Genomic DNA, 25,056 nt, shown 5'->3' with positions numbered 1-25,056 from the left:
AGGCCCCGATAAGACAATGTAAAACAATTCAAACGAGAAAACTACCGGCCTTATTTATGTTAAAAAAAATGAACGATAAACAAATATGTAACACATAAACAAACGACAACCACTGAATTGGCTCCTGACTTGGTACAGACACATACATAAATAATGTGGCGGGGTTAAACATGTTAGCGGGATCCCAACCCTCCCCCTAACCTGGGACAGTGGTATAACAGTACAACATAAGAAAGAATAATAACCGAGCCTACGAAAAGTCCATGCATCATGATAATGACCCGTTACTATAACTATTATGTTTATTTCTTTGAGAAACCATTTTTTTTTAAATTCTTATGAATTTCTTCAGATCAAACTGACTTGACACGTACCGAATGTGTCACACTTGAAGGTTAAACGTTAGAAGGCACCAACTCTTCCCTTCCCTAATCCAAGCACATTGGATGATTGTATACTTCCATGCTATTACAACGATAGTAAGCATAAACATTTTTTTTTTAATTGATGTCGTTAGTGTATTACACCATGTACACTGTCTCATTTAAAGGTTAATCAATAATTTCAAAACAAACTCAGTGTTTTTTTTCCTTCCTGTTATGTATGTTATGACAGCTTCAGTAAATATACAATGTTTCGTCATGCATAAGTCGCTCCAACTCAATGGAAAATGTATTGTCAAATATAGGACAGAATTTTATCTTATAACCTTGTATCCGGTTCTGACATTACATAGATATTTAAATCTTTTGTTGTATAAACATTTGAATTAGTTAAGCTTATATTTATAGGCGTTATTGTATGCATCGTATTACAGGATGTCACTATAGTATATATATACTGTTTAAATTTATATATATATATATATATATATATTTTGTTCACGTAGTCAAAATATCAACATCAATAGAAACGATGTATCGGTCCATGGAAAAATATCACTTCATGCACATGAAACAAAATCATTTCAGGTTCATGAAACAAAGTAATGTCACGTTCATGAAAACAAAATTACTTCACACACATTAAACAAAATCAGCACATCGAAGCTATCTTAGGATTATCTTAGCTAGGACGTCCTAACCAATTTCCCAAGTATTGGCGGAGAAGAAATATAAAACAAAACAGAAGACAAAAAAGATAACTACGTATTATATAAAAAAAATAACAAACCAATTATAAACTATATAATCGGTAAAAATCATGTTTTGCGTGAGTTGAAATCGGAGTGTCTCGGTTTTATTCTTTAATAGTTGAAAGGCAAATCTCGTGCATTTTTCATAAAAATACGGAGAATTCCAACTATTTTACTACTGCTTAAAAACTAATACGTGTGAAAATGAAAAAAAAGACGAAATTCAAATATATCCTTAAGTTAGGACCACCCTAAGACCATCTTAAGACACCTCAATTGGTATCCTAAAGTAAGAACCATTCCTATGATTTTCCTAAGTTGAGACATGTTTGATAAACCCACTTAAGAATAAGATGTGTCCTAAGTTGGTCTTAGGTACTTGAAACAAAAACATTTTATATTCATGAACACAAAATCTTTTTAAGCACACAAACAAACACGATAAAGAAAGGAATAATGTGTTCTGGCTGTTTATCCTATCTTAGTTACTGATATGCTTCGAAAATGTTTAAGTAAACAATTTACTGAAAACACAGCAGATTAACAAAACAAATACAAGCAAAGCTAAATAGGATCTTTTTTTTTTTTTTGTCTCTGTACAAATTTTAATCGTGCATTTTTTAATGTATCTTTTGCAAATGAATAAATGAGGAAAAGTTGAGATACGAAAACATAATATTTCCAGTTGTTTATTCGTTTACCTGTAAGGAACCTCACTTGTCAATGAATGTCTTTATCTAAAGGTTTTTGTTTTTTATTTGTTCTTTTTGAATACTTGATATTGATGGTAGATTCTGGTGAATGAGAGCTTGGTACATTGCAAATTTTCGTTCTTCCCTCTCCGGGATTCGAACTCATGCTATTGAGATATCAAGACAACATCGCCTGCACTGTCCAGCGCTCTAGGCCACTCGACCACCTAAACTTAACTAGTAATTCAGCTTACGGTGATCTTGTGTTACCTTTCCTAGTCAGTAGAATGTAGAGTTGTAACATAATACATACTATTATATAACACATGACGATGGAATTGATTGCATATTATCTAAATTATCTGTCATAAAGAATCGTAAGTTGAAGTCATAAAAATAATAATTAAAAAGTATATAAGTCGTGTGAATAGCAAATGTATGCCTCATCACATCATTTTAGTACTACTAATACTCTTTTATGAATAGCTTGCTTTCGTTAAGTTTGCAATTGGTATACTTTTTTTTTTTGTGTTTAAGATAACGTGTAAAATTTTTATTTTTTTAAAAATAAATTGAGAATGGAAATGGGGAATTTGTCAAAGAAACAACCACCCAGAACAGACAGCAGCAGAACACCAATAGGTCTTTTTTCTTACTCTAGCATTAACGTCTGTCCTTATATGTCTGGTATGATATGAAGTAAGCTATTCCAGATATCCAATTCCTCACTGGTGTGTTACCAACAGTAGCATAAATAAATTGAGAATGGAAATGGGGAATTTGTCAAAGAGACAACAACCCGACCATAGAACAGACAACAGCAGAACACCAATAGGTCTTTTTTGTTACACTCTCATTAACGTCTGTCCATATATGTCTGGTATGATATGAAGTAAGCTATTCCAGATATTCAATTCCTCACTGGTGTGTTGCCAACAGTAGCATACAGTCATTTGTTAGATAAAAAGAGTATGACGTATGTTCACCCACACAAATGTGTATATTTTTAAATGTCTGTTGTCACAATTGGCATTTTATTTAATTGCTTTTGTGATTCAATATCATTGTTGATAATGGTAAATACCAATTTAATAATTATATTCGATTATATAAAACAGGTTATTTGAAAGAATAGAATAGATGATTGAAACGGGAAAGTTTCAAAAGAAAACAACCCAAGGCCACCAATTGGTCCTCAACGCAGCAAGAACAAGTATGTGTCCCCAGTACACGGATGCACCCCTCGAACTAACGTTTTCTATGTTCAGTGGACCTTGAAATTGGGGTCAAAAGTTTTATTTGGCATTAAAATAAGAAAGATGATATCATAAGGAACATGTGTACTAAGTTTCAAGTTGATTGGACTTCAGCTTCATCAAAAACTACCTTGACCAAAAACTTTAACCTGAAGCGGGACGAACGGACGGACGGACGAACGGACGGGTGAACGAACAGACAGATAGACGAACGAATAGACAGACGAATGAACGTACAGACCAGAAAACATAATGCCCCTCTACTATCGTAGGTGGGGGCATAGAAAAGACTACTAGCAATGACGATTCATATAACATTGAATATAATCTCACCATAGATACAAGGATTGAAATTTTTAATTTACGCCAATCGCGCGTTTCGTCTACAAAAGACTAATCAGTGACGCTCGAAAAAAAGGGCAAATAAAGTACGAAGTTAAAGAGCAATTAGGACCTAGTGTTTTACTTTCGAAACATTGATGAACAAGAAAGTGTCCAAAGTACACGGATGCCCCATCCGGACTATCATTTTCTATGTTCAGTGGGCCGTGAAAATGGGACAAAATCTCTAGTTTGGCATTAAAATTGAAAGATCATATCATAGGGAACTAAGTTTACTAAGTTTCAAGTGGATTGGATTTCAACTTCATCAAAAACTACCTCGACCAAAAACTTTAACCTGAAGCGGGACAGCCGGACGGACGAACGAACGAACGAACAGACGGACGCACAGACCAGAAAACATAATGCCCATAAATGGGGCATAAAAAGAATAACCAAGTTCATTATTAATTTTATCATTTATTTTAAGTACGTGTGTTATACGTGTAAAAATGGATTGTCCAGCAATTATACATGTAAAAATGGATTGTCAGGAAAACTAATAGCATCTCAAGATGTTTTTTTACAAATATTTTCATTTTTCTAGATTATATTCAGTAACCGTCCTGGCTATGCTATACGAGTCATAATTTAACTCATGGAATCAAGTAGAATAACGTATTCAAGTCTTTATGCTTGTTGTATTGATAAATAAACAGGTTATCATAATAGATCGACCTGTTGATTCTGGCTTGTTTGATCAATGTCCAGTGGCAAGTATTTCATGCATAAGTATATTATGAGAAAGTAAATTGTTGATGCATGGACTGCTTTTATCAACACAAAGGTACATCAAGAATGCACGAGTTGTTGTGCCTAAGCACATACTTAAAGTAATGAGGGGAAAACAGGGCGTATATGTCTAATAGATCTGACAGGCGAACGGACGTCGCAAAACATCACTGTTGAGCTACTAATTAATTCTGTTTATCATCTTTGAAGACATATACATGTGATGAAACGTTTAAATTATTTTTACATAAATAAAATTGTCTATCATAATTGCGAAAAAAATCAACTTTCTGATGACACGTAATAAACACTCATACATTTTGTACTAGCTCTAATCAACTGTTAGTCATGGATTTAAATGATGTTATTTGTATTTAAGAATAATTCTCAAAATGAACTTTCCGCTACACAAGTATTCATATTTCATATTCCAAATGGTTTACCAAAAATGATTTTTTCAAAAAATGAATGACGAATTCATATTGTACTACATTTCGCCCACACCTCTTATTGTATGTTACACTGGATAGATTAAACTACAATGTATGTATTTTAAACATTATCATGGTTCAGTACTCGTCAAAAGTTTTCGTGTACATATGTTTATTTTTAGTATCTTCAGGTGTTTCCCGAGACTGTTTATGTAAATTTAAATTCTTGGTAATCTTAAACACTTAATAAATAAATATTTGCATAGATACTCTTACCGGGGGTTCCCCTTATAAACATTTTTGAAAATAGTGGTTCGATTCATAAATTTATTTTTATTTTATAAGACGGATTGTTAACTGATTTATGAACGTAAGTAGATATACACGTTACTACATTTTTATATTCCCTACTGATGCTAAAATACTGTTTTCTGTTCTTATGTCGGGTTGTTGTCTCTTTGACACATTCCCAATTTAAATTCTCAATTTTATTTGAAATATTGTGGGCCTCGTTCTTGTCACGTCTTATGTCTGCTTCAGTTGGTTTATTTATCAATTTTGTCACCACAACGGTACTCTAAACAACTATCATAAAAGTAAGAGATTTAGCTAGCTTCAATTCCAGGTTCAACTCATCATGACCTTCGGATGATACCTGTATATACTAAGTCAGGAATATGGCAATATGAATTGTTTTTTACTTGTTCCGTTGATTGATGGCGTATGATTTTGTCAGTTTTTATATACTTCTCCTTTTTACCATTTGACTAGGAGCTGAATATCTCTGTTAGACTTTCCCCAGGAAAGCTACACTTTTGATTAAAAATATATGTGCCCTATCTAATGTCATAGGCACCTATCCCCCCTATCGAGAAATTAGGTTGGACGGCAGGGTTAGGGTTTATATGACAACTTTAGTCAAAGACAATCCATTTTTTTCCTCTATCACATGCGGACAGATGATTTGCTTGGTGCTTGACACAGATAGCTATCATAATGCTACTTACATTTAAACACTTTTGTAAACATGAAAAAAGATAAAAATGATAAATAATTTGAATCGTACAATAGATTATCAGGGGTTTTTTTCTGAAAAGGACGAAAAATAGGTAAAATTTTACTTTTGAAAGAATAAAGGTGGCCCAAATAAGTCATTTTCTCCTTGTAAGTTTGAAAAATATCGTATTCTTAGTGCAAAATTAAATGTTTTTAATAAACACTAAAAATGAAATCCAACAGTTAAACAAAATAAGAAAAAAAAAGTTCTTTTCTTTTGTTTTTGAAATTTAAAAAAATGTTGAACGTTTATCATTCTATGATGCAATTAAAGATAATTATTTTCTTAGTACAAATTGTATTGAATATTTTTTTAGCTCCGGGTACAGAATATTCATTGTATCGTATTTCAATGACAAAGACGATTGTGTCGACTGTAAATATTTATCGTGGGCCGAGTTTTTAAATCTACGTCACACTTATCCGGGGGAAAAACTTTAAATAGAAAGAATTTTAAATGAATGAATTCAATGACTTCTGTTATTTAATGTTTTATATTCCATTTGTTTAACATGGCGTAAGTCATTAATGTATTTATTGATAATGTGTAAGTTTTTCCTTTTTCACATGTCTTTCTTTTCAATTCTTATTGTGTTTTTTATAGTTCGGATGATATGCTGAAAACGAAATGTAAAAATACATACATTAATTTGAATAATTATGATGATTTTTTTTGTTAGTTTTGATTGCAATGAAGTCATTTTGTACTGACATGACGTTAAGCAATGATCATCGATCAATCAATCAATGTATCAATAAATCGTTAGCCTGTACCTAGTCAAGAATATCATTTCTTATCCCTTCGTTTGATGTGTTTGAGCGTTTGGTTTTGCCATTTGATTAGGGACTTTCCGTTTTGAAATTTCCTCAGAGTTCGGTATTTTTGTTATTTCACTTTTTTTATAAATCAACAAATCGATTTTAGCAAGACTACCCATTTCAACTTTATTATTATTTTTTTTTCTTCAGTTGTTTATAGCAGACTGTGACCACAGGAATTCATCATTATTATGAAACATATGAAAATGTGTAAATTACAATTGTATCTCTACGTGATTGGACTTTCCACTGTCCTGGTAAGTATTGTTGAATAAATAGTATTATATATACAGTCATGTGACATTTTCCTAATTCAATATCATACTCAGTATCACTTGTATGTTTACCCCCATTTTAAAATTAAGGAGTCGTGTTTTGACTCAGATGAAACTACAATTCACCAAAAACATAAGAAAAATGATGTTCCACCAAAATGTGCATTACACAGGCAGATGTCTCTGAAAAATATACTGATATATTTTTATAGACAATTGTCATGATATACAAAAATCCAGTGTAAAAAATAATTCAAGAAATAATTCGCATATACGTATTAATTTGGATACGATTATTATAAGGGTGAATCAAATGCGGGAATGACACGGGATATTAAATACTGTATGTACCTTTCAACGAAACACGTATACGCCTAAAAATACCCCAACTAAATAGATACATACTCTCCAAGATCAATTTACACAGGAACAGAAAGGGAAAAACAATAGTTTGATATACAACACTTAAGCTGCTACATGAGTTAATTAATACAAAAGTCAATAGTCACACAATTTCAAATTTTCGAACGTTGTATAAATGTTAACTACTGACCTCGTCCTACATGTACCTTAGTGAATTGTTCATTGTGATAATATATTTTTATGTTTTTTTAGGCTGATGTTCGTGAAAATTCTGATGTCCAGTATATATCTAGATTGTTTGGAAATAAGAGGCGGTTATGTATTCCAATTGTAAATTGTCCACCAGGTAAAAGTCAAAATTTAATTTTAAATGTATGAATATCAAGATTGAAATATATAGATTTAAGATGAATATATATATTCACTCATTCGACGGGGAATACGACCAATCCTTGCGTTTTTCGGGCTTCTTTTCTCCTGTTATTTTAGTGCCCACAAACTTCAATTTTATGCGTTGTAAGTACTTTTTTCTATAGATCACAGCTTTCAGAACACATTGTCTGCTATTTTATTTAGCGAACTCTTGCTTGTTTTTTAGTTGTGTAAACTGTATTGTAGTTAGTTTTTATCTAATATAAAAATAAAACATGCCGTATGAGGCCATAAGAAACTAAATGACACAGAAATTGACAATTATAGGTCACTGTACGACCTTCAACAATGAATAAAACTTGCAAATGCTTATTTAAAATTAAAAAGGATTGTATTTTTTTTAAACATATCAATATGTTCCTTTTACTTGGTTTTTGATATATTTTCAGTTGATCACTTTAATCTACAAACAATTATACTAAAGATATACAAAATAAACAGTGTCATTTATAACAGAGTTATACTTGTGTTCATTTGTAACAGGAAATGAAATATTACCATGTAGTGATGATCATACCAAAGATATATGTCACCCTTGTCCGTTAGATTTGGTCCAACCTAACTACATCCAATCAACACAGGACACCAAGCAAACAGAATGCTTTAAAAACAAAAACAAGGATAAATGTCATGCATCAGGTATGTAGTTTTTCTTTTCAAAATTTTAAATGTGAATCTCATTCTACATGTTTCTAAGAAGTAAAATTGAGTAGTATATAGGAAAAAAAAGATACCGCGCTTATAATTTTGTACGACAGACGCGCGTTTCGTCAAAAAAGAATCTTTAGTGATGCTTGAATTAGAAAAGGAAAAAGGGAAAGTAAAGTGACAGATGGGTTTAATGACAGCTTGGTATCTATATTTAGAGGTTATGTCAATGAGAACATTCTCTGATACTGTATTATTATTTATCATTTTGTATTGTTTTGCTTATACCCGTTCTGTTCTCTGTGTTTTGTTTTGTTTTGTCTTGTTCATTTTTGTTTTTGTTTTCTACATTTACGGATATATATTAAACATTTAAATGATTTTTTTTGAACTTATTTTTTATAAGCGTTTTTCAAATATTTTCTCCTAAATATTTAATTCCATCTACCTTTACTATGTCAGGTGCCTTGATATTGGCTCAGAACGACTTAGAGGAGAAAGTGACTACAGATTCAAAAAACAAAAGATCATAACCCATAAGTCAGAAAGAAAAGTGACAATAAATTGCCAAAAAAAAAAAAAAAGAGGACAAACGCTGAAAAGGCAAATAACTGCTACATGTACATACAACCAGGTATTACATAAAAAAAACCTAACGAATGAGCAACACGATCCCACCCAAAGACCAGGGCTGACATTCTGAAGCAAAGTTACGTATAAAAACAATGCATTATTATTACTTACATCTAAAATATGAAACAGACAGCCGATTTGTAAACTTATATTTTTTAGTAATTAAAAATTGTCAATTTCAGATATTGAGCCAAGTCGTACTTCCAATGCTAAAATGTGTAGTTATGCCAAGTTTTGCCAGTGTAATACTGATGAATGTTACTATGGAGATCCGTGCGCATGCATGAAAAAGATGGAGACGTGTGGTGTCGGAGAAACCTTAAATGAAAATGGAAGTAAGTCAAATTGAATTATACATAATCATGCAATTTGAAATATAGTATGTATACAACATTTATCTTTTGATCATAAATACATCAAGCATCTATTTTGTGTTAAAAGCAGTGCTTTGGTGTGCTCTGTTTAATATTCACAGCTTCTTGGTTATTAAGACGAACCAACCCAGGATAAAAAGGGGGTTCCAACCATAGGTTCCTATTCAAATGCATTGATCGTCCCAGAAAAAGGGGGATTCCAACCTCCGGATTACCCCTGATCCGCCACTGTTGTGGTAATATAAAACCAGCTGGAATTCAGTATAGAGGTGGACTATAGACATATTAGATCTAAAGTAAGGAAAAGTTTAAAAGTTATCAGGACAAATAAAATATTTAGAAAATCCTTCTCAAATATGTCAACCCGTTAACTCTTTAAACTTTAATTCTATAATGACTATGATCAACATGTTTTTTTTTCTAGCATGTGTACATTGTCCGTATGGTACATGGAAGAACGAAACAGGTTGTGGCCCTTGTATCAGCACTGGTGACAGTGTTGTAGTCAAAAGGTGCGTTATTTATTTCTTTGATATTACAGTCTGTTGCCTACAGTAAATAAAAGTAAAGCAAGCAAGATCCAAAAGTTTAAGATACAACTCAAAAAAGAAAAAAAGAAATAAATACAAACAACAGTTCACCAAACTTTAATAATTTTCATGATCCTACCAAAAAAAAAAGATGAGCTTAGGTGTTCGAAAGGGTCAAGAGTTCATGCTTCTCTCATATCACCTTTCGTTTAATTTTTTTAAAATAATTTGGTGTATCATACCAGATGATAAGATATAAGCATTTTCGAATAAGTATGTCAATAATGAAATCGATTAAAAAGGACGAGCTACACAGGGAAAAGCAAAAACCACAAATCGAAAATAAAAGCAAATAACAAAAAAAAACCAAAAAAAAAAACCACATAAAATACAGTCCACGAAAAACTACACAGAATTTTTTCAATTGATACTCATAATGCAATATTGCATTATAAACTTCATGTTCTTGATAATGCATAAATGCTTTTATGCTTAATTTTAACTGAACTCTGTTTTTTTGTCCTTGATTTTTAAATAGAAAAGCTTCGTTTGATTTAAAGAACCGTTTTTTTAATTTGTTTTTATGTTACAACTTTCAGCTCCACGGTACAGACTACAAATAAGCCAGTTAAGAGGTAGGACCATCTTTAGTTGTTAATTTCGGTTTATCAATCATTCAAGGGTAGACATAAACAGGTTTTTTTCATAGTTAACATTGATTTATTACAGACATACCCATATAACTCTCAGCTGTTACACTGAAGAAAAAAAATATCTTATTCTAGTAGGCCCAAACAAAACATTTCTGTATGTGTAACAGATTTTCGGTTTTGAACCTGACTAACGGCATGACATAAAGACATACAAACAAATTGTTTTCCTTTGATATAGATATATAGAACAGATGTTATTAGATATTTTGTTTATCAAAATAAAGGAAATCGGGAATCAAACGTATGCAAGGTTGAATATAAAAAAAAACTATCGATGTTCAAACGAACAAGACAAATCTTTGCAAAGACATTGGATTATTTTTTTTATTACCGACTTTTGACCCCGGAGTTTATATTTTACCGACAGGTTTCTTACTTTGACAAGTAAGAGCAAAAAATGAAACAAAATCAAGCTTACAATCGGTACAATTTGAGATGGGGGAAATAACTGAAGTTATATGTTTTTTTAACACTACAAAATCATAAGAAAACAGTAAACTCCTCCCCATACCTAATTGAGCAATTATTATTTTGTTTGATTTTACTCCTATGCGCTCTTACCTGACCGAGTGCAAGAATGTGCAACCACACAGTAGATATTCTTTCAAAAGTCAAAAATAAGGAGAAAAAAGTCTTTAGAAGCGTGTAATACACGTATCAACAAACCGATATTTACAAAATACTCATCTTTTAAACTATCTGAAATGAAAAAGAATACACACAAACATTCCGATAAGGTAAATATCCATTCGTCTCAACTCGGCCGATTCCGTACCCTCATCTTATACAATGAGAGTAGCGGATTCTGCCGAGGATTGACGGATGGGTTAATATCGTGCCAGCCCGGCATCAATAGACGGATGAATTATGCATGGCCTCGTTAATATAGGAGATCTCTATTAACCAAGTTGTTTAATGAATTTTTGGCTGAATATCATTCTTTACATTCAACAATAAAATGCTCTGTTGATGGTTAATGGTAGCTTTTTGTTCTTTGTGAAACTAGTGAGCACAGAGGTGAATCCAAGGGTGCAGGGTTCCCCCCCCCTTTTTTTACGATCAATAGGTTTGAACGGTATCATTTGGTTGGACCCTTCCTTTTTATAATATTAATTTACGTTTTTTGGTTGAGTTTAAGACTATCAATTGATATTTTATCGTGTGTTTTTCTATGTTGTGATGTTATGCTATTGTTTCAGAAAAAGGGAGAAGGTTTGGATCCATTAAAACATTTAATCCCGCTGCAAATGTTTGCACCTGTCCTAAGTCAGGAATCGGATGTACAGTAGTTGTCGTTTGTTTATGTAATTTAATTTCTTGTTTCTCGTTTTTTATATAGATTAGACCGTTGGTTTTCCCGTTTGAATGGTTTTACACTAGTAATTTTGGGGCCCTTTATAGCTTGTTGTTCGGTGTGAGCCAAGGCTCCGTGTTGAAGGCCGTATATTGACCTAAAAATAAATATATATATATATATATTTTTTTTTTTTTTTTTTTTTTAAATTGTTATTTGGATGGAGAGTTGTCTCATTACCACTAACACCACTTCTTCCTATATCTAAGGTCTGCCCATGCATGATGTACAAACACCGAATAAACTTACCAATCAAAATACTATCACAAAATAAGAGTTTTACAAGAATTTTTTCAACAAACTTACTTCCTCCATAGATATTTAGTTATTTTAAAAACTTTTTAATGGTTTGTGTTTTACAGGGAGGACACTATTAAAGTTGCCACAACAGAATCTCACATACTTTCTACAGAGAAAACAGGTAAATTGATTATTGATAAGAACAGGGGGTTAATTGGTAAAGTAGGCAAAGGAATGCAAAAAACGTTAACATTATAGATGGGATATGAACAATACAAACTCGAAAAGACGAAAATAAATGATGGTGATGTGATGGACACAAACATTAACCAAGTTGCACAGAACAGCTCTGAAATTTTAACAGAAAGACTTAAGGAATGGAGTTTATCTTTGCCAAAATGGATACATGAACACATTTGAAAATAAAAAAACAATAACAATTTAGTTTGTGATGGACTTTCATTTAAACATCTATCTGCTTATTGAACAGCGAATCGATGAAAATATTTTGGAGTCAACATTATTGCTTAGTTTTCTAGGATTCATTTTATCCTTCCGTTCTACTAAATAAATAAAAGTAACTTATTAGTAAACTGCACTCAAAGTCCAACTTCATACATATTGAGTATTTTAACATTGTCCTGTGACTTTTTTATGCATTGTTTATTAAGATTTTTTTATTGTGTGTCTATCAATTATAATACTTTTGATTGTGCGCTCCTGTGTTTTTTGTTTACACCAGTAATGAAGAATATCAATGGTAGTTGATTTTTTTTAATTTATAATGGAACTTTATAATATCTTTTTACCTAGAGAGTACCACTATTCAAAGGAAAGAATCGTTTTCGATCCCATCAGTTGCACGCGTAACTATGGAGCCTTCATCTAGCTGGTTAGTTGCCATGTAAGTATCCATCACTTAACCTTGAACCTACTAAATTAAACAACAAAATACTGTATTTTTGTCATTTTGGTCTTAATTTTACGTATATATATATCAGTTATGATAGTAAACAGCAACGTATAAATTTGTAGACTTAGTTACTGCCCGGTATGCCATTGGCAAGTAGGTCAGCAACACAGCAAATAACAAGACAATTTTATTTCCATTTTAACTAAGTAAGCGTATTGTATAACATTGAAATAAATGTCTTTCGCATAAGTGAACATCATTACAATATCATGAATTAAGGATGTACTTAGGTCAGGTTTAGGAATATATGTTAGATGTTCGGGCTCCTTTTTTTCCCATGAAGATACAGGGTGCAATATTTTGCCCCATAAAACCCATTTTTCTTTGCACATTAGACTCTGATAATCCACAAATGGTCATTTACCAAAGTTTCAGCAGATTCTTGATTACTTTTTTTTTAATTTAAGTTCCAAAAAATACCAATGCAACTATTAAGGTAAAAGTTCGAATTAGCCTTTTACAGACATTTGAAAAAAAAATATATCTCAAAATTACATCTGAAACGTTGTGCACGATGTTCCTACAACACGACGTTACACTAAAAAGGCGGCGTCAAAGAGGGTTTTTGACTTTGATTAATTTTTGCAAGTTTTATTCGTTTTTTTTATATGTTATTGGTTGATTTCTGGTTCTGTTCTTTTTGTGATATCATTTTATCATAAATTACCTCAAGTTGTGGAAATCGATTTAATAATGTTTACCTTTTAAGTTATTTCACCTAAAATGCAGTGCTTACTGTCGCAAGTAATGTAGATAGGAAAAATTGGACGGAAGTACTGTACATGTATACGGTTTCCATAAATAATGTGCAAAACTTTTATCATAGGATGTTTAACTTTCATGGTGCATATCATCTGTTATTGTAAAATTTCTATATCTTAATTCAACCCCGATACAAATATATCTGACACTCTGCAAGTAAATCGAAACTTTTTTTAACCTTGATTAATTAATTTGAATAGAATTGTATTTTTCTTGGCACATAATTCGTCGAAATACACCCCTTCAATTTCTTGAATCTTGGCTTGAGAATTATTTTCCAAGTCTTCTAAAGTTGCTTGTTTAAATTGTTTAACTTCTGATATACATTTTAAAATATAGTAATCTACTCCTGAATTGTCCGTAAAACGGCTAATATAATCTCGGGTTTTATTAATTCAATGAAACGGTTTTCGTCGCTGTTTTGGATTTGTCTTTAATTTAATTACCTCCATTTCATGCACAAGTTAATATTGACGAAAAGTTCCGGCTTCGCTAGTACATGTAGTACAGGAATTACTTTCAGTTATAACATGAATAGCAGGACACATTGCGAAGTAAAACATTTCGTGGACTAGTATTAAGTCTTTTGATATAATTGGTGAATGCACCTTACTGAAGTGACGACTTTAAATGATCTATTTCGTAGTCCTTCCGCAACATAAATTAAAATTCGCATTTTACATTTAGAGGATTGTCTTGGTGTTTCCAATTTGTCTTTGCAAAAGTTGAACGAAGTTCATGTAATTATGAGATTTAATTTCCCTTTTCACGATTCTTTTAAAAAAAATCGATAAAAGCTATAAACGATCAATAAAAATTGCAAAATTTAACCTGTGTCGAATCTATGTCCCGGCCGGAGTCTATACATGTAGCAACATGCACTATTCTTTTTTTTTCGACAGCCATCAACATCTTTTTCCAAATTTCACCAAACGATTTGTTTTAATTATCATGAACATTTAATTGAAACTTTAGGACATGTAACGTCGGAAATTAGCGTTTTTCGGATTTTTCGACGTTTTTCGACGTTTGGACAAAATGGCTACCGTTTTGTAATGTGTTGAAAAAATTTATTCCTTTAAGACCCAAATATGTAGTAAATAAGAAAAGAATTTTCGCATTTTGTACTCTTCCTGTATCTAACTTTATAGCTTTATATGCGGCCACCGAGTCAAATGAAATTTGGCATAATAACGGCTTTAACGCCACAAAGAACCGACACATGCCGTTGTTCCTGCCAAGTTTCCGAAAGATCAGAGAATAAGAAATATGATCACTATACATAAGAGTCAAAACAGTTTTTCATAAATGTAACGTTGGACATCCGTTTTTTTCACATAGCTTTGTTATTTTAATCCTCAAATATACGAGATATAACTTAGTATATGATCAAGAGCTAAAAAAACATAATTTAAAACATATATTGAATTTGTTTTAATAGTGGTTCGTGTTTGCTAACATTTTCATTTTGTTTTGCGGAGGAAATTTCGAAGATTGTGTTACAAATCCTAGGGGTTGTAGGAACAGCGTGCGTAACGTTAGGAGCTTTATTCTTTTTTTTTGTACATAAATAAGACCGTTAATTTTCTCGTTTGAATTGTTTTACACTGTCATTTCGGAGACTTTTATAGCTGACTATGCGGTATGGGCTTTGTTCATTGTTGAAGGCCATACGGTGACCTCTGGTTGTTAATTTGTGTGTCATTTTGGTCTCTAGAGGACAGTTGTCTCATTTGCAATCATACCACATCTTTTTTATATTCATAACCTATCAATACTTTTAACTTATTTTGTTCCCTAACTTATACTCTTCGGACATTAAAGCGATTTGAAATTCCGGACTTTTTTAATTTTACCTAAACACACCGACGTTACGCACGGTATTGCGTCGCAAAATGTAACATGAAAAATTGACAATTTTGAATCCATACACGTTACGTTTTCTGATCAAAAGCGAATTTGCGCTATTTTTCAAAAAATATTGCAGAGTACCTTCTCGGCCGATTTTTATCAAATAAATACCATAAGATGAAGGATTGATTCAAGTTTTATTGTTTATAAGGCCATGAGTTTTGTAAGAATCGTTCTTTTTTATGAGTTGAAAACAATTGCAAATTTTTCCAATTTTATTTTGGTCAGAAAAAGTTCTGGTAAAAAAATCTTTGCGCTTATTCTTAATACCGGAGGGACACATGAGAAAATAAAACTTCAATCATTTCTACATCTTAAAGTTTTTATTTCATAAAATAATTTAGAAAAATATAATTTTAATTTGTTTTTAGTGGAAATGATTATTTTTTTAGGATGAAATCACTTTTGTCCAACATCTGAATGTGCAATTTTTCAGACTACTAGTATATATGCAAGGCTCTTTCTCCGTTTTTTTTCAAGGACTTATGGTTATCTTTGCAATTTAGATATACAGTATTTATATAATTGTTTAAAGTTTATAAGACCGTTGTACCTTGGATTCTAATCTGTAAAGATGGTTTTTAGATTTGTGTGAAAACTTTTGACCATAAGAAATTATCCCTAGTTCTTCCCCCTTTTCTCACTGTGTCTATAAAGGGTCTAATCCTGATGTGTGTGGGTTTTTTTTATTTCAAATCCGAGTGTTATTTTGATTCAGCAGACCATTTTGGAATGAACATTTCCCGGCATCATTTTAACAGCCTAGCCGGATTAGTGTGTATTCATATAAAGGGCGCAGCTGTGCAGAAACGTCTTAAATTACGCCCTTGTACATAATGGCTAGACAAAGGGAATGCTTTCTAAAATAAGATTATAAGGTCATGATGTTAGTGAAAACACCTAACTCATATGGCCATTTGAATGAACTTATAGTTTGTATATTTTAAAAATGTTGATTTAGTATTATAAATGCACATTTTCTATCTATATCACATATTTCATCTAAGGAATGGAAGAAGATAACGTTTGGACATAGTGGCTAGACATGCGATTTATTAAAATTCTGCTCCATAAAAAAGTTTGTTTTACATTTGAAACTATGAAAATGCTTACGTTTTTTCGGAACTTTTTATTTAGTATACTTTTATTAATCTTAATATGATTTAATGATATAATAACGATAAAAATGTAATCTGAAATCTTGAATAACTTTCCTCAAAACATGTAAAAACGGGTTCCTCTGCTTAATATTTTGTTGACGACTTGCTTTAAATTTCGTCCTACGCCAAAACACCGGGTACAATGTATGATGTCAGAAAACAAATCTATTAGGAAGTTAAAAATACCAAATGTCGCAGATTTTATGTTCACAATTACAACAGAACATAGGAAAATTCATTTTATTCAATCTGAAAATGTTACGCCGGACAAGCGATTATTAACGTAAAATTGCGATTTTCATGATTAATAAAAATAAATGTAAGCTATAAAATTTATAGAATTATGTTAAAATAAGAAAAAAATGTGAAGGCCTTTTTGTAGATAACTGCATTTAGATGGATTTATTTTTATAGCCGAATGGTTGCTGTTCTAAAATCATATTGGAACGAAATTTTAATCCGAACGCACTACCTTAACGGGGATATGGAATCGTCAACGATGCAGTAACCCAACACAAATAATATACAAAAGACAAAAAGAAGGCAACGTACGGTCTTTAATAACAAACGGGCAGTGACAGGTGTTTTGTCATTATGTCAAGCTCTGAATCTTTTCGAGTCTCATTATTAATAGTTTTGTATTATATTTTCAGTGTAATAGTTTTGGTACTAATGGTAGTTGTGGGAATCATTCTGATTGCAGGTATACTTCTGAAGTATACAAGACAAAAGAATGACGGTGAGATTAAGAAATTATTACTTTTGTTATACTAGAATTGTTAGACAATAGAAGACGGACAACACTTTTACAGGAGACAAAAAAAAAATGCATTTATCATGTTTAATATAAAGTTTATCATTATTATAAAAATCGAAAGTTATCGATTCACTTCCCTGTATGTACTGATACTGTGCAAAAAGATCGATTTTACAAAGGCACTCACAGTTCATACTTTTACATGCGGCGCGTATACAGTGTTAGTAAGAAGATCGACTCTGACTGAATACGACAATATAGGGTGCTAAAATGTAGAGTTTGAGTTTGATTCGACAATACCAGTATCTTTCATTATGCGTTGTTGCTGCACTTTTATAAAGATTAAATCATAATACTGAAATTCCATGTCATTTCTCTTTAGGTGCTGATAAAGCTGAAGAGGGTCGACTTCTTGACCATCAACAAAATAACGGAACAAATGGACACTATGCTGAAGCGAAAGGCAATTTACAAAATAACTTACGGAACGCAAACTTGGCAAAAGACCTCATTCATAGTGTACCTAAGGTTGAAAGTATAATTAAAAAAGAACATGATGCTCCTGTGAAGAATTCTAACGAAATGGAAAAATCTTCAATACCCGAGGACAGATGCGCAAACAAATTAAAAAGCATTGAAATTAAAAATGCAGATGCTTTACCAAAGATCATTACGAAAATTATAAATAATGAAAAAGTTAATCAAACTTCTGACGACGAATCTTGTGTTAATACATCGACGAGTAAAACCAATTTCGTACTAGAAAGCCGAAATAACAATAACATTAGTTCACTGGAATTATCTCAAGAAGAATATCCAGAAGACCACCAAAGAAACCATAGCACTGACTTTTCATTGGGTCATAATGTAAGTTCCGATTTAGCACACATTTGTGATAAAAATGAAGACAGATTACTTGAATGCCAAAATCCTCGACCTACACAACTTTCCGAACAGAAATCAACTCCAATTACACAAGTTTCGGAGGATGGAATCGGTAATTATATAGGTAAGCTTTATGGAAAATAATTTTAATAATTTTAGATTTTAAATAAATTGGTTTTAGCAATATTAAAGAGATTTTATGTAACACGTGTAAAGTAGACGATCTCGTCTGAAACACGTCTAAGAGGGACGAAAGATACCAATGGGAAAGTCAAACTCATAAATCTAAAACAAACTGACAACGCCATGGCTAAAAATGAAGTAGTGTAAAGTAGACGATCTCGTCTGAAACAATGTTGAGTAGACGGTGACGTCTGAAACACGTTTTATACCTACGCGCTGTTACTATATAATTTTACTGTCATGGTGGATTGTTTGTATACCTATAGCTTACTGCTCCTGGTGTTGTCTGTTCTGTAGTTGGTTGTTCTAATTAGAACATTTACACTATTCGTGTATTTGCTGGCGTATCCGTATCGACGTATCGTCTATATCACGTATATGAGGAAAGGCTAAATTGAGACAAGTTGGTCGCGATTAACATATTTTATATTGCATTTAATTTTAATGTAGTTTTAATTGAGGTCGGAGTTTAAATATTATATTTTAAAAACCTGGCCGATACGTATACGTTTATCTACGAACGTATCCAGATACGTGAAAAATGCAAATGCTCTATTATCAGTTTAATGTTAATCTATACATTGGTGGCCTTCGACTGTTATCTACTCTATGGTCGGGGTTGTTGACGCTTTGACACATTCCCTTTTTCCATTCTCAATTATTATTTTATATATAAAAGAAGATGTGGTATTATTGCCAATGAGACAACTATCCACAAAAGACCAAAATGACACAGACATTAACACCTATAGGTCACCGTACGGTCTTCAACAATGAGCAAAGCCCATACCGCATAGTCAACTATAAAAGGCCCCGAAAAGAAAATGTAAAACAATTCAAACAAGAAAACAAATATATAACACATAAACAAACGACAACCACTGAATTACAGGCTCCTGACTTGGGACAGGCACATACATAAATAATGTGGCGGGGTTAAACATGTTAGCGGGATCCCAACCCCCCCCTCTAACCTGGGACAGTGGTATAACAGTACAACATAAGAACGAAGTATAAAAATCAATTGAAAATGGCTTAACTCATCAGATGGACAAATATATATACAAGTGGACGTGGCCCGGTACTTATACATCCCGACACAAAAAGACACAATGAACAGATCCGAGAGTACCTCGCAGTTATCTGACAGCTTATGTACTTACTTACATCACTTACTTGGTGTATAGTGATTAGTAGTCTCAATTATTATTATATCACGTCTTCTTATTTTCAGAAAAAAAACGAGTGAAAATTAAAACCGCAATTATGTATTGAATCAAATGTATAATGCTAACTAATTTGTAGTTTCAGATGAACAGTCGAGCGGATATGAATCAGCAGGTATGCTTACTTTGTTTCGCATTTTAAGCATTTAATAAAATCATTCAGTTGTAGGCCTCAATATAGATATTTTTTTATTCCATGTACTCTTGAATAATAACATTTTTTATATAAAACTTTAGTTACATAAAATATATGGGAGCGTTGAATAAGATTTAAATTAAATATTACAGCTTAACTTTAGCCTCATCTTTCAGAATGATACATTGAGAATACACAGTTTCCTATTTGCATTCCTGGGGAAAATATAATTATGCATGTTAAAAATTAAAACTAGTAGATTTTGTTAAAAAAAAAAAAGATGAAAAAATTGGATCGTTCACTTCTTCGTTACACCAAACAACGAACTTGATAAAATTAATTGTTTTTCTATGTGTTTAAGTTGGTTTGATGGGGAGTCTAATACAAATATATTGATTGAAATGAATGGCTTTTATACTTACTAATAGATAACCGAAATAAATACTATATGCAGTTTTCGCTATAAATTGTCTCTAAACATATATATCAAGAAACGTAACTTAAAAAAATAAATAAAACAGTTTTGGTTTAATCATTCAATATTTTTTGTTATTTCAGGTAGAAATTCAGAGAGTACAGAAAGCCTGAGGAGCAATCTAGAAAACCATGAATTTGGACTGGTTGGAGATACAATGAAGTCTATACCAAACGGAAGTTTAATTCCTGAAAAAAATATAAGTGATAAAATAAGTGTGAACAGAACCGACTGCAAGCAGACAATTTGAATGAACAAGATATTCCCTACGACTTAGGAAAAGTTTCCATTAATTAAATCACGAAGGATAATTGAAAATAACTTTGATATGTTTATTTTCTGAACTCCCGGTTCTTACAAAGAATGAACTGCAATTCAGGTTAATTAGAATTGTCAAGGCATTTTATAACTATAGGAATCGCATTTATTGCCAAATATGTGTTCAATGCTGGAAATCGACTTAATGTTATTGATTTGCTATGTTAAGTTATGATATACTAAGTCATTATTAGAAGTATTATTTGCTATAGAACAATATATCATAATTATAAATAAAAGAAGATATTTGTTTGAATGTGTGTTAATTTAAATTTGAAATTAACAATTACTGGTGATCATAATGTTTTATTTTTATATGGACTACCTCTTTCTGCCATTGTATTCGATATGGACAACTATGTGTTTTTATATTATGAATAATTCAATTTTATTAATTAGCTTACAATTATTTACAACTATTTAAAAATATTGGATATTGATATACATGTTAATGTAAATAAAAGAATTTGTATGTCTGTTTCGTGTTTAGCTGTTGTTTTGTTGTATGAAATTTTCTTTGAAGATTCGTGATATTTGCTCATTTAAATAAAGGCGACAATAGTATACCGCTGTACGAAATTCATAAATCTATTGAAAAAAAACCAAATCCGGGTTACAAACTAAAATTGAGGGAAACGCATCAAATATAAAAAGGTATACCCCGCATATAAGAAAACAAATATTAGTAAAGGTATGGCCTTCAACACGGAGCATTTAAGTTAGTTCAGAGCAAACAGCAATACATAAAGGACCCCGACAATGACGTTTTGATATATGTCATACAACTATAGGTCACTGTACGGCCTTCAACAATAAACCATTTTGAAATTGAACATACAGCCACGGACCATTACGTACAGGTCAAGATTGATTCCATAAACATGATAAACATTTTGTTTTGTTTCTGGCTGATAATAATAAATACATATCATTTATGAAACGGTATTGATGGCTGTATCCCTATTTTGACAATTTTACCTATTATGTCTGTTTTGTTGACTCATTATTATATATAATGGAATTTGATGCGACTGTCATACACGTGAAAGATTTAGTGCTATAAAACCAAGTTCAATCCACCATATTCTACATTTTAGAATGCCTGTACCAAGTAAGGAATGTGACAGTTGTTGTCCATTCGTTTGATGTGTTTTATCGTTTGATTAGGGACTTTCCGTTCTGAATATTCCTCGAAGTTCAGTATTTTTGTTATTTTATTTTTAGTCTTTTTTTAAATTTGAAATTGGTTTTTGACATTAATCGTCACTTTTTTGTAAGCGGAACTATCTGTGATCATATAATTTTAGTTGAATGTAGTTTGATGCCGAGCTATACAATGTCGGTAATCAAAAAAAAAGTTGACACGTCCTTTGTATGTCATATTAGAAAATTCAATTGAACGCTGAAAATATGATGCAGGTATAATTTCTGTCAAAAGACAATCTCAGAAGTTATTGTTGGGTCTAATAATTGCAGTCGATATAGTTTCACATTGTATTTCAGTCAAATGTTGTTATTTCGACGAAAATGAAAAAAAAATGTAGCATTTTCTTGTTCCTGAAACGTTGTTTTCGTGATTGTCGCCTCATGTTTTCTTTGAAAATAGCTTACTACCGTTTTGAAAACGTTTACCATGTCGTACATAACATTCTTGATGCATTGCAAAATAGATAAAAATCTTGGCCAACACAAGTAGTTTGTCTTCTGTTCAATAATTGAAAAAAAACCACAAGTTTTGTTTGTATCGAATTCGATGATTAATTCCGCACTAATATGAAGTTTCACCTTAAAACTCACATAGTAGTCACCTTAAGTATCCCTGGTCATTTGTACAGCATACAAATTTCGTCTCTGGCGTAATTACTTCAAACCTAGGATATTTTACTACTATATCGATGCCACTGACGGGAAGGGCTCATCCCCGAGAGTTGCATCAGCCCACTAGTCAGCACTTATGTGTTGACATGCGTTATCATTGACATTGTAATGTAAATGAAGTAACTATTTGCATAACATTGCATTTCTATTAATGGCAAGGGCTTTCTACCCTAGGAATAGATTACATTTGCTGTATTTGACAAACCTTCCGCAATTTGCGGTCCTCAACTCGCGATTATCTAAAGACATGTATATTCTGTAATCTTGTTATTATTTAATATAAGGAATAAAAACAATATAATGCTCTTCACTCAACTGGACTCATTTATAAGGATGACTTAAATGGTGAGTAAACATTTTTCTCGGAGTTCATTATTTTTTTAATTTTACTTTTTTCGACTCAATTGCGCATTGTATTTAATGCTGGTCCAAAGTTGTCGACAAATATATTTATCAAATGCCCATTGAGCATTATGTATCTTAAGACTTTAATTGATAAAATAAATAAAATCCTTGCAAAAATGCTCGTTTAAATTTCTAATTTAAATTGTTTCTGTTGTTGTAGTTTATATAGCTTGCTCTATGGTTAGGGTATTGATCATTCTTGAAAGTAGTACGTTAACCTAGAAATGCCTCTTCGACATTTTTTCTCTGGTGGATAGTTGTCTCATTGACAATCATACCACATCTTCATACTTTCATATTCTACACGTTGCTTTCATTCTTCTATTCATAAAAACCATATACCCTCGTGCACGGGCGTATCTAACGCATGTTTAGAATAAACCGTTTTATTTTATGAGGTGAACGGCATACATATAAAAACGATGAAATTGCGATTTTATTTGACTGTGCATTATTTATTAAATATATGAAAAATAAAAACAGTGTGTAAACATTAAAATCAAACGAGCTGTTTCTAAATCCCCGTTGTTTATTTGTAGAAATAACTTTAGCAAGTTATATCAAAACATTCGAGTTCATTATAAATATAACAAAATCAGTAATCTAAATATAAAGAGTAAGCCATTTCAATAATATATTTTAGGCATAGACTAAAACGCGTTTGTCTTTATTTTTTGGAGAAACAAAAATGAATTCCATAGCTCCATGCTTATCTTCATGCATCACTATTAAGTTACCATTTGAGGGATTTTTAGATCCGCCCTTTGGGTTGATGTACCCCCCCGCCCCCGCCTTTGTGTCTAATATTGTCGTTAAAAAATCCATGGCGAATAGTGCCCAATCATGACGGTCTTGATGCAGAACCATATCATATTGGTTTTATTTATCGGGTCAGCTTTTCAACCAAAGGAATGGACAATTTTTCTACTTGCAACATGTTTGATATAGTCCCATCGTTCATCAACAACCTCGAACTGAAAGTACATTCTTTCGTGGATATCGCTATGCAGCACTAAGTTAGTACCATTGGTAGGATTACTAGTGCCACCTTTTGAATGAAAAAACTTTCCACTGGCCTTGTGTTTGATAAAAAACGTAGTCATCGCTGTTTCCAAGTCGAGATATTTTGTTTCCGACTGAAACAAAAACAAAAGATGAACTTATTGCTGCATATGTTTTCTTTCAATCTGAAGCTGTCGCCATACATGTTTTGAAAAGTGTTTGAATTTCAATCTTTAAAGTGAGAAATAAATCGATAGCATTGCGACCGGAAACACGGCTAGTGTAATCATGTTATTGTTCATCTACAGGTCAGTCAGTTTGACAAAAAAGTCATGTCAAGTATACGTAAAAGACAGAAACCTAACAACTCAAGGAAATTAAACTTTACGGCAACTTCCCATCATGTTTACAGAATATTTTTTTTTAAAAAGGAAATAATGTTTATTTCTCATCAAATTAGTTAAAAGTTTATCTTTTTAAACTATTCTATATTGAACTTTACTTAAATGAATAGTATCATATCATCTTCTCCAGGTGTTCAAAACAAACTGTGTCCAAACTCTAAACATAAAGGCTTATTCTTTTTTTTTTATTTTTAAAATTCCTTTATTTCCATCAGTTGCTTGTTACATTGTCTTCAACAAGTCCAAGCTCCTTGTGAAGAATACATATAAATTTCAATTCTATTATATATTAATAAACAAAACATCAATCTAATAAATGTTTCTCAACATTAACTAAAAAATTATCTTCTTTTAACTTCTTTGAATAATACATTCGTTTTGTAAATTCTCTTTTGAATAGACAAAAAACATCAAGTCTTTTCATTTTCTGTTCAGATCCATAGTAGGATTTATAAATTGAAAACCCAATAATAGTTATAAGAAAGTTAAAGCCAAAGTAATATTTATCAGATATTTT

The 25,056-nt window shown here is 31.7% G+C and overlaps 1 protein-coding gene and 1 pseudogene across 1 annotated transcript; one reads left to right on the top strand and one right to left on the bottom strand.

The window, feature by feature from the left end:
* Positions 1-4,906: 4,906 nt before the first annotated feature.
* LOC143055916 (uncharacterized) lies at positions 4,907-21,328 on the top strand. Its single transcript, XM_076228966.1, has 13 exons — positions 4,907-4,997; positions 6,653-6,759; positions 7,393-7,486; positions 8,056-8,211; positions 9,036-9,188; positions 9,652-9,739; positions 10,357-10,392; positions 12,187-12,245; positions 12,878-12,968; positions 17,524-17,609; positions 18,010-18,636; positions 20,001-20,036; positions 20,616-21,328. The coding sequence occupies exons 2-13, from the start codon at positions 6,694-6,696 to the stop codon at positions 20,780-20,782; spliced, it is 1,659 nt and encodes a 552-aa protein (XP_076085081.1). The 5' UTR covers positions 4,907-4,997; positions 6,653-6,693; the 3' UTR covers positions 20,783-21,328.
* A 2,444-nt stretch (positions 21,329-23,772) lies between these two features.
* On the bottom strand, positions 23,773-24,251 carry LOC143056691 (D-galactose-binding lectin-like; annotated as a pseudogene).
* Positions 24,252-25,056: the final 805 nt, after the last annotated feature.

This window comes from Mytilus galloprovincialis, chromosome 13 (genome assembly GCF_965363235.1).
Source record: "Mytilus galloprovincialis chromosome 13, xbMytGall1.hap1.1, whole genome shotgun sequence".
NCBI lineage: Eukaryota > Metazoa > Mollusca > Bivalvia > Mytilida > Mytilidae > Mytilus > Mytilus galloprovincialis.
The sequence above is the reverse complement of the archived record's forward strand: the minus strand, read 5'-3'. Positions and strand labels throughout refer to the sequence as shown.

Excerpts from the sequence above, each read along its gene's own strand:
- LOC143055916 (XM_076228966.1), top strand. The coding sequence starts at position 6,694 with ATGAAACATATGAAAATGTGTAAATTACAATTGTATCTCTACGTGATT. Across the intron at positions 6,760-7,392 it reads TTGGACTTTCCACTGTCCTG|GCTGATGTTCGTGAAAATTC; the intron begins GTAAGTATTGTT and ends ATGTTTTTTTAG. Across the intron at positions 10,393-12,186 it reads ACAAATAAGCCAGTTAAGAG|GGAGGACACTATTAAAGTTG; the intron begins GTAGGACCATCT and ends TGTGTTTTACAG.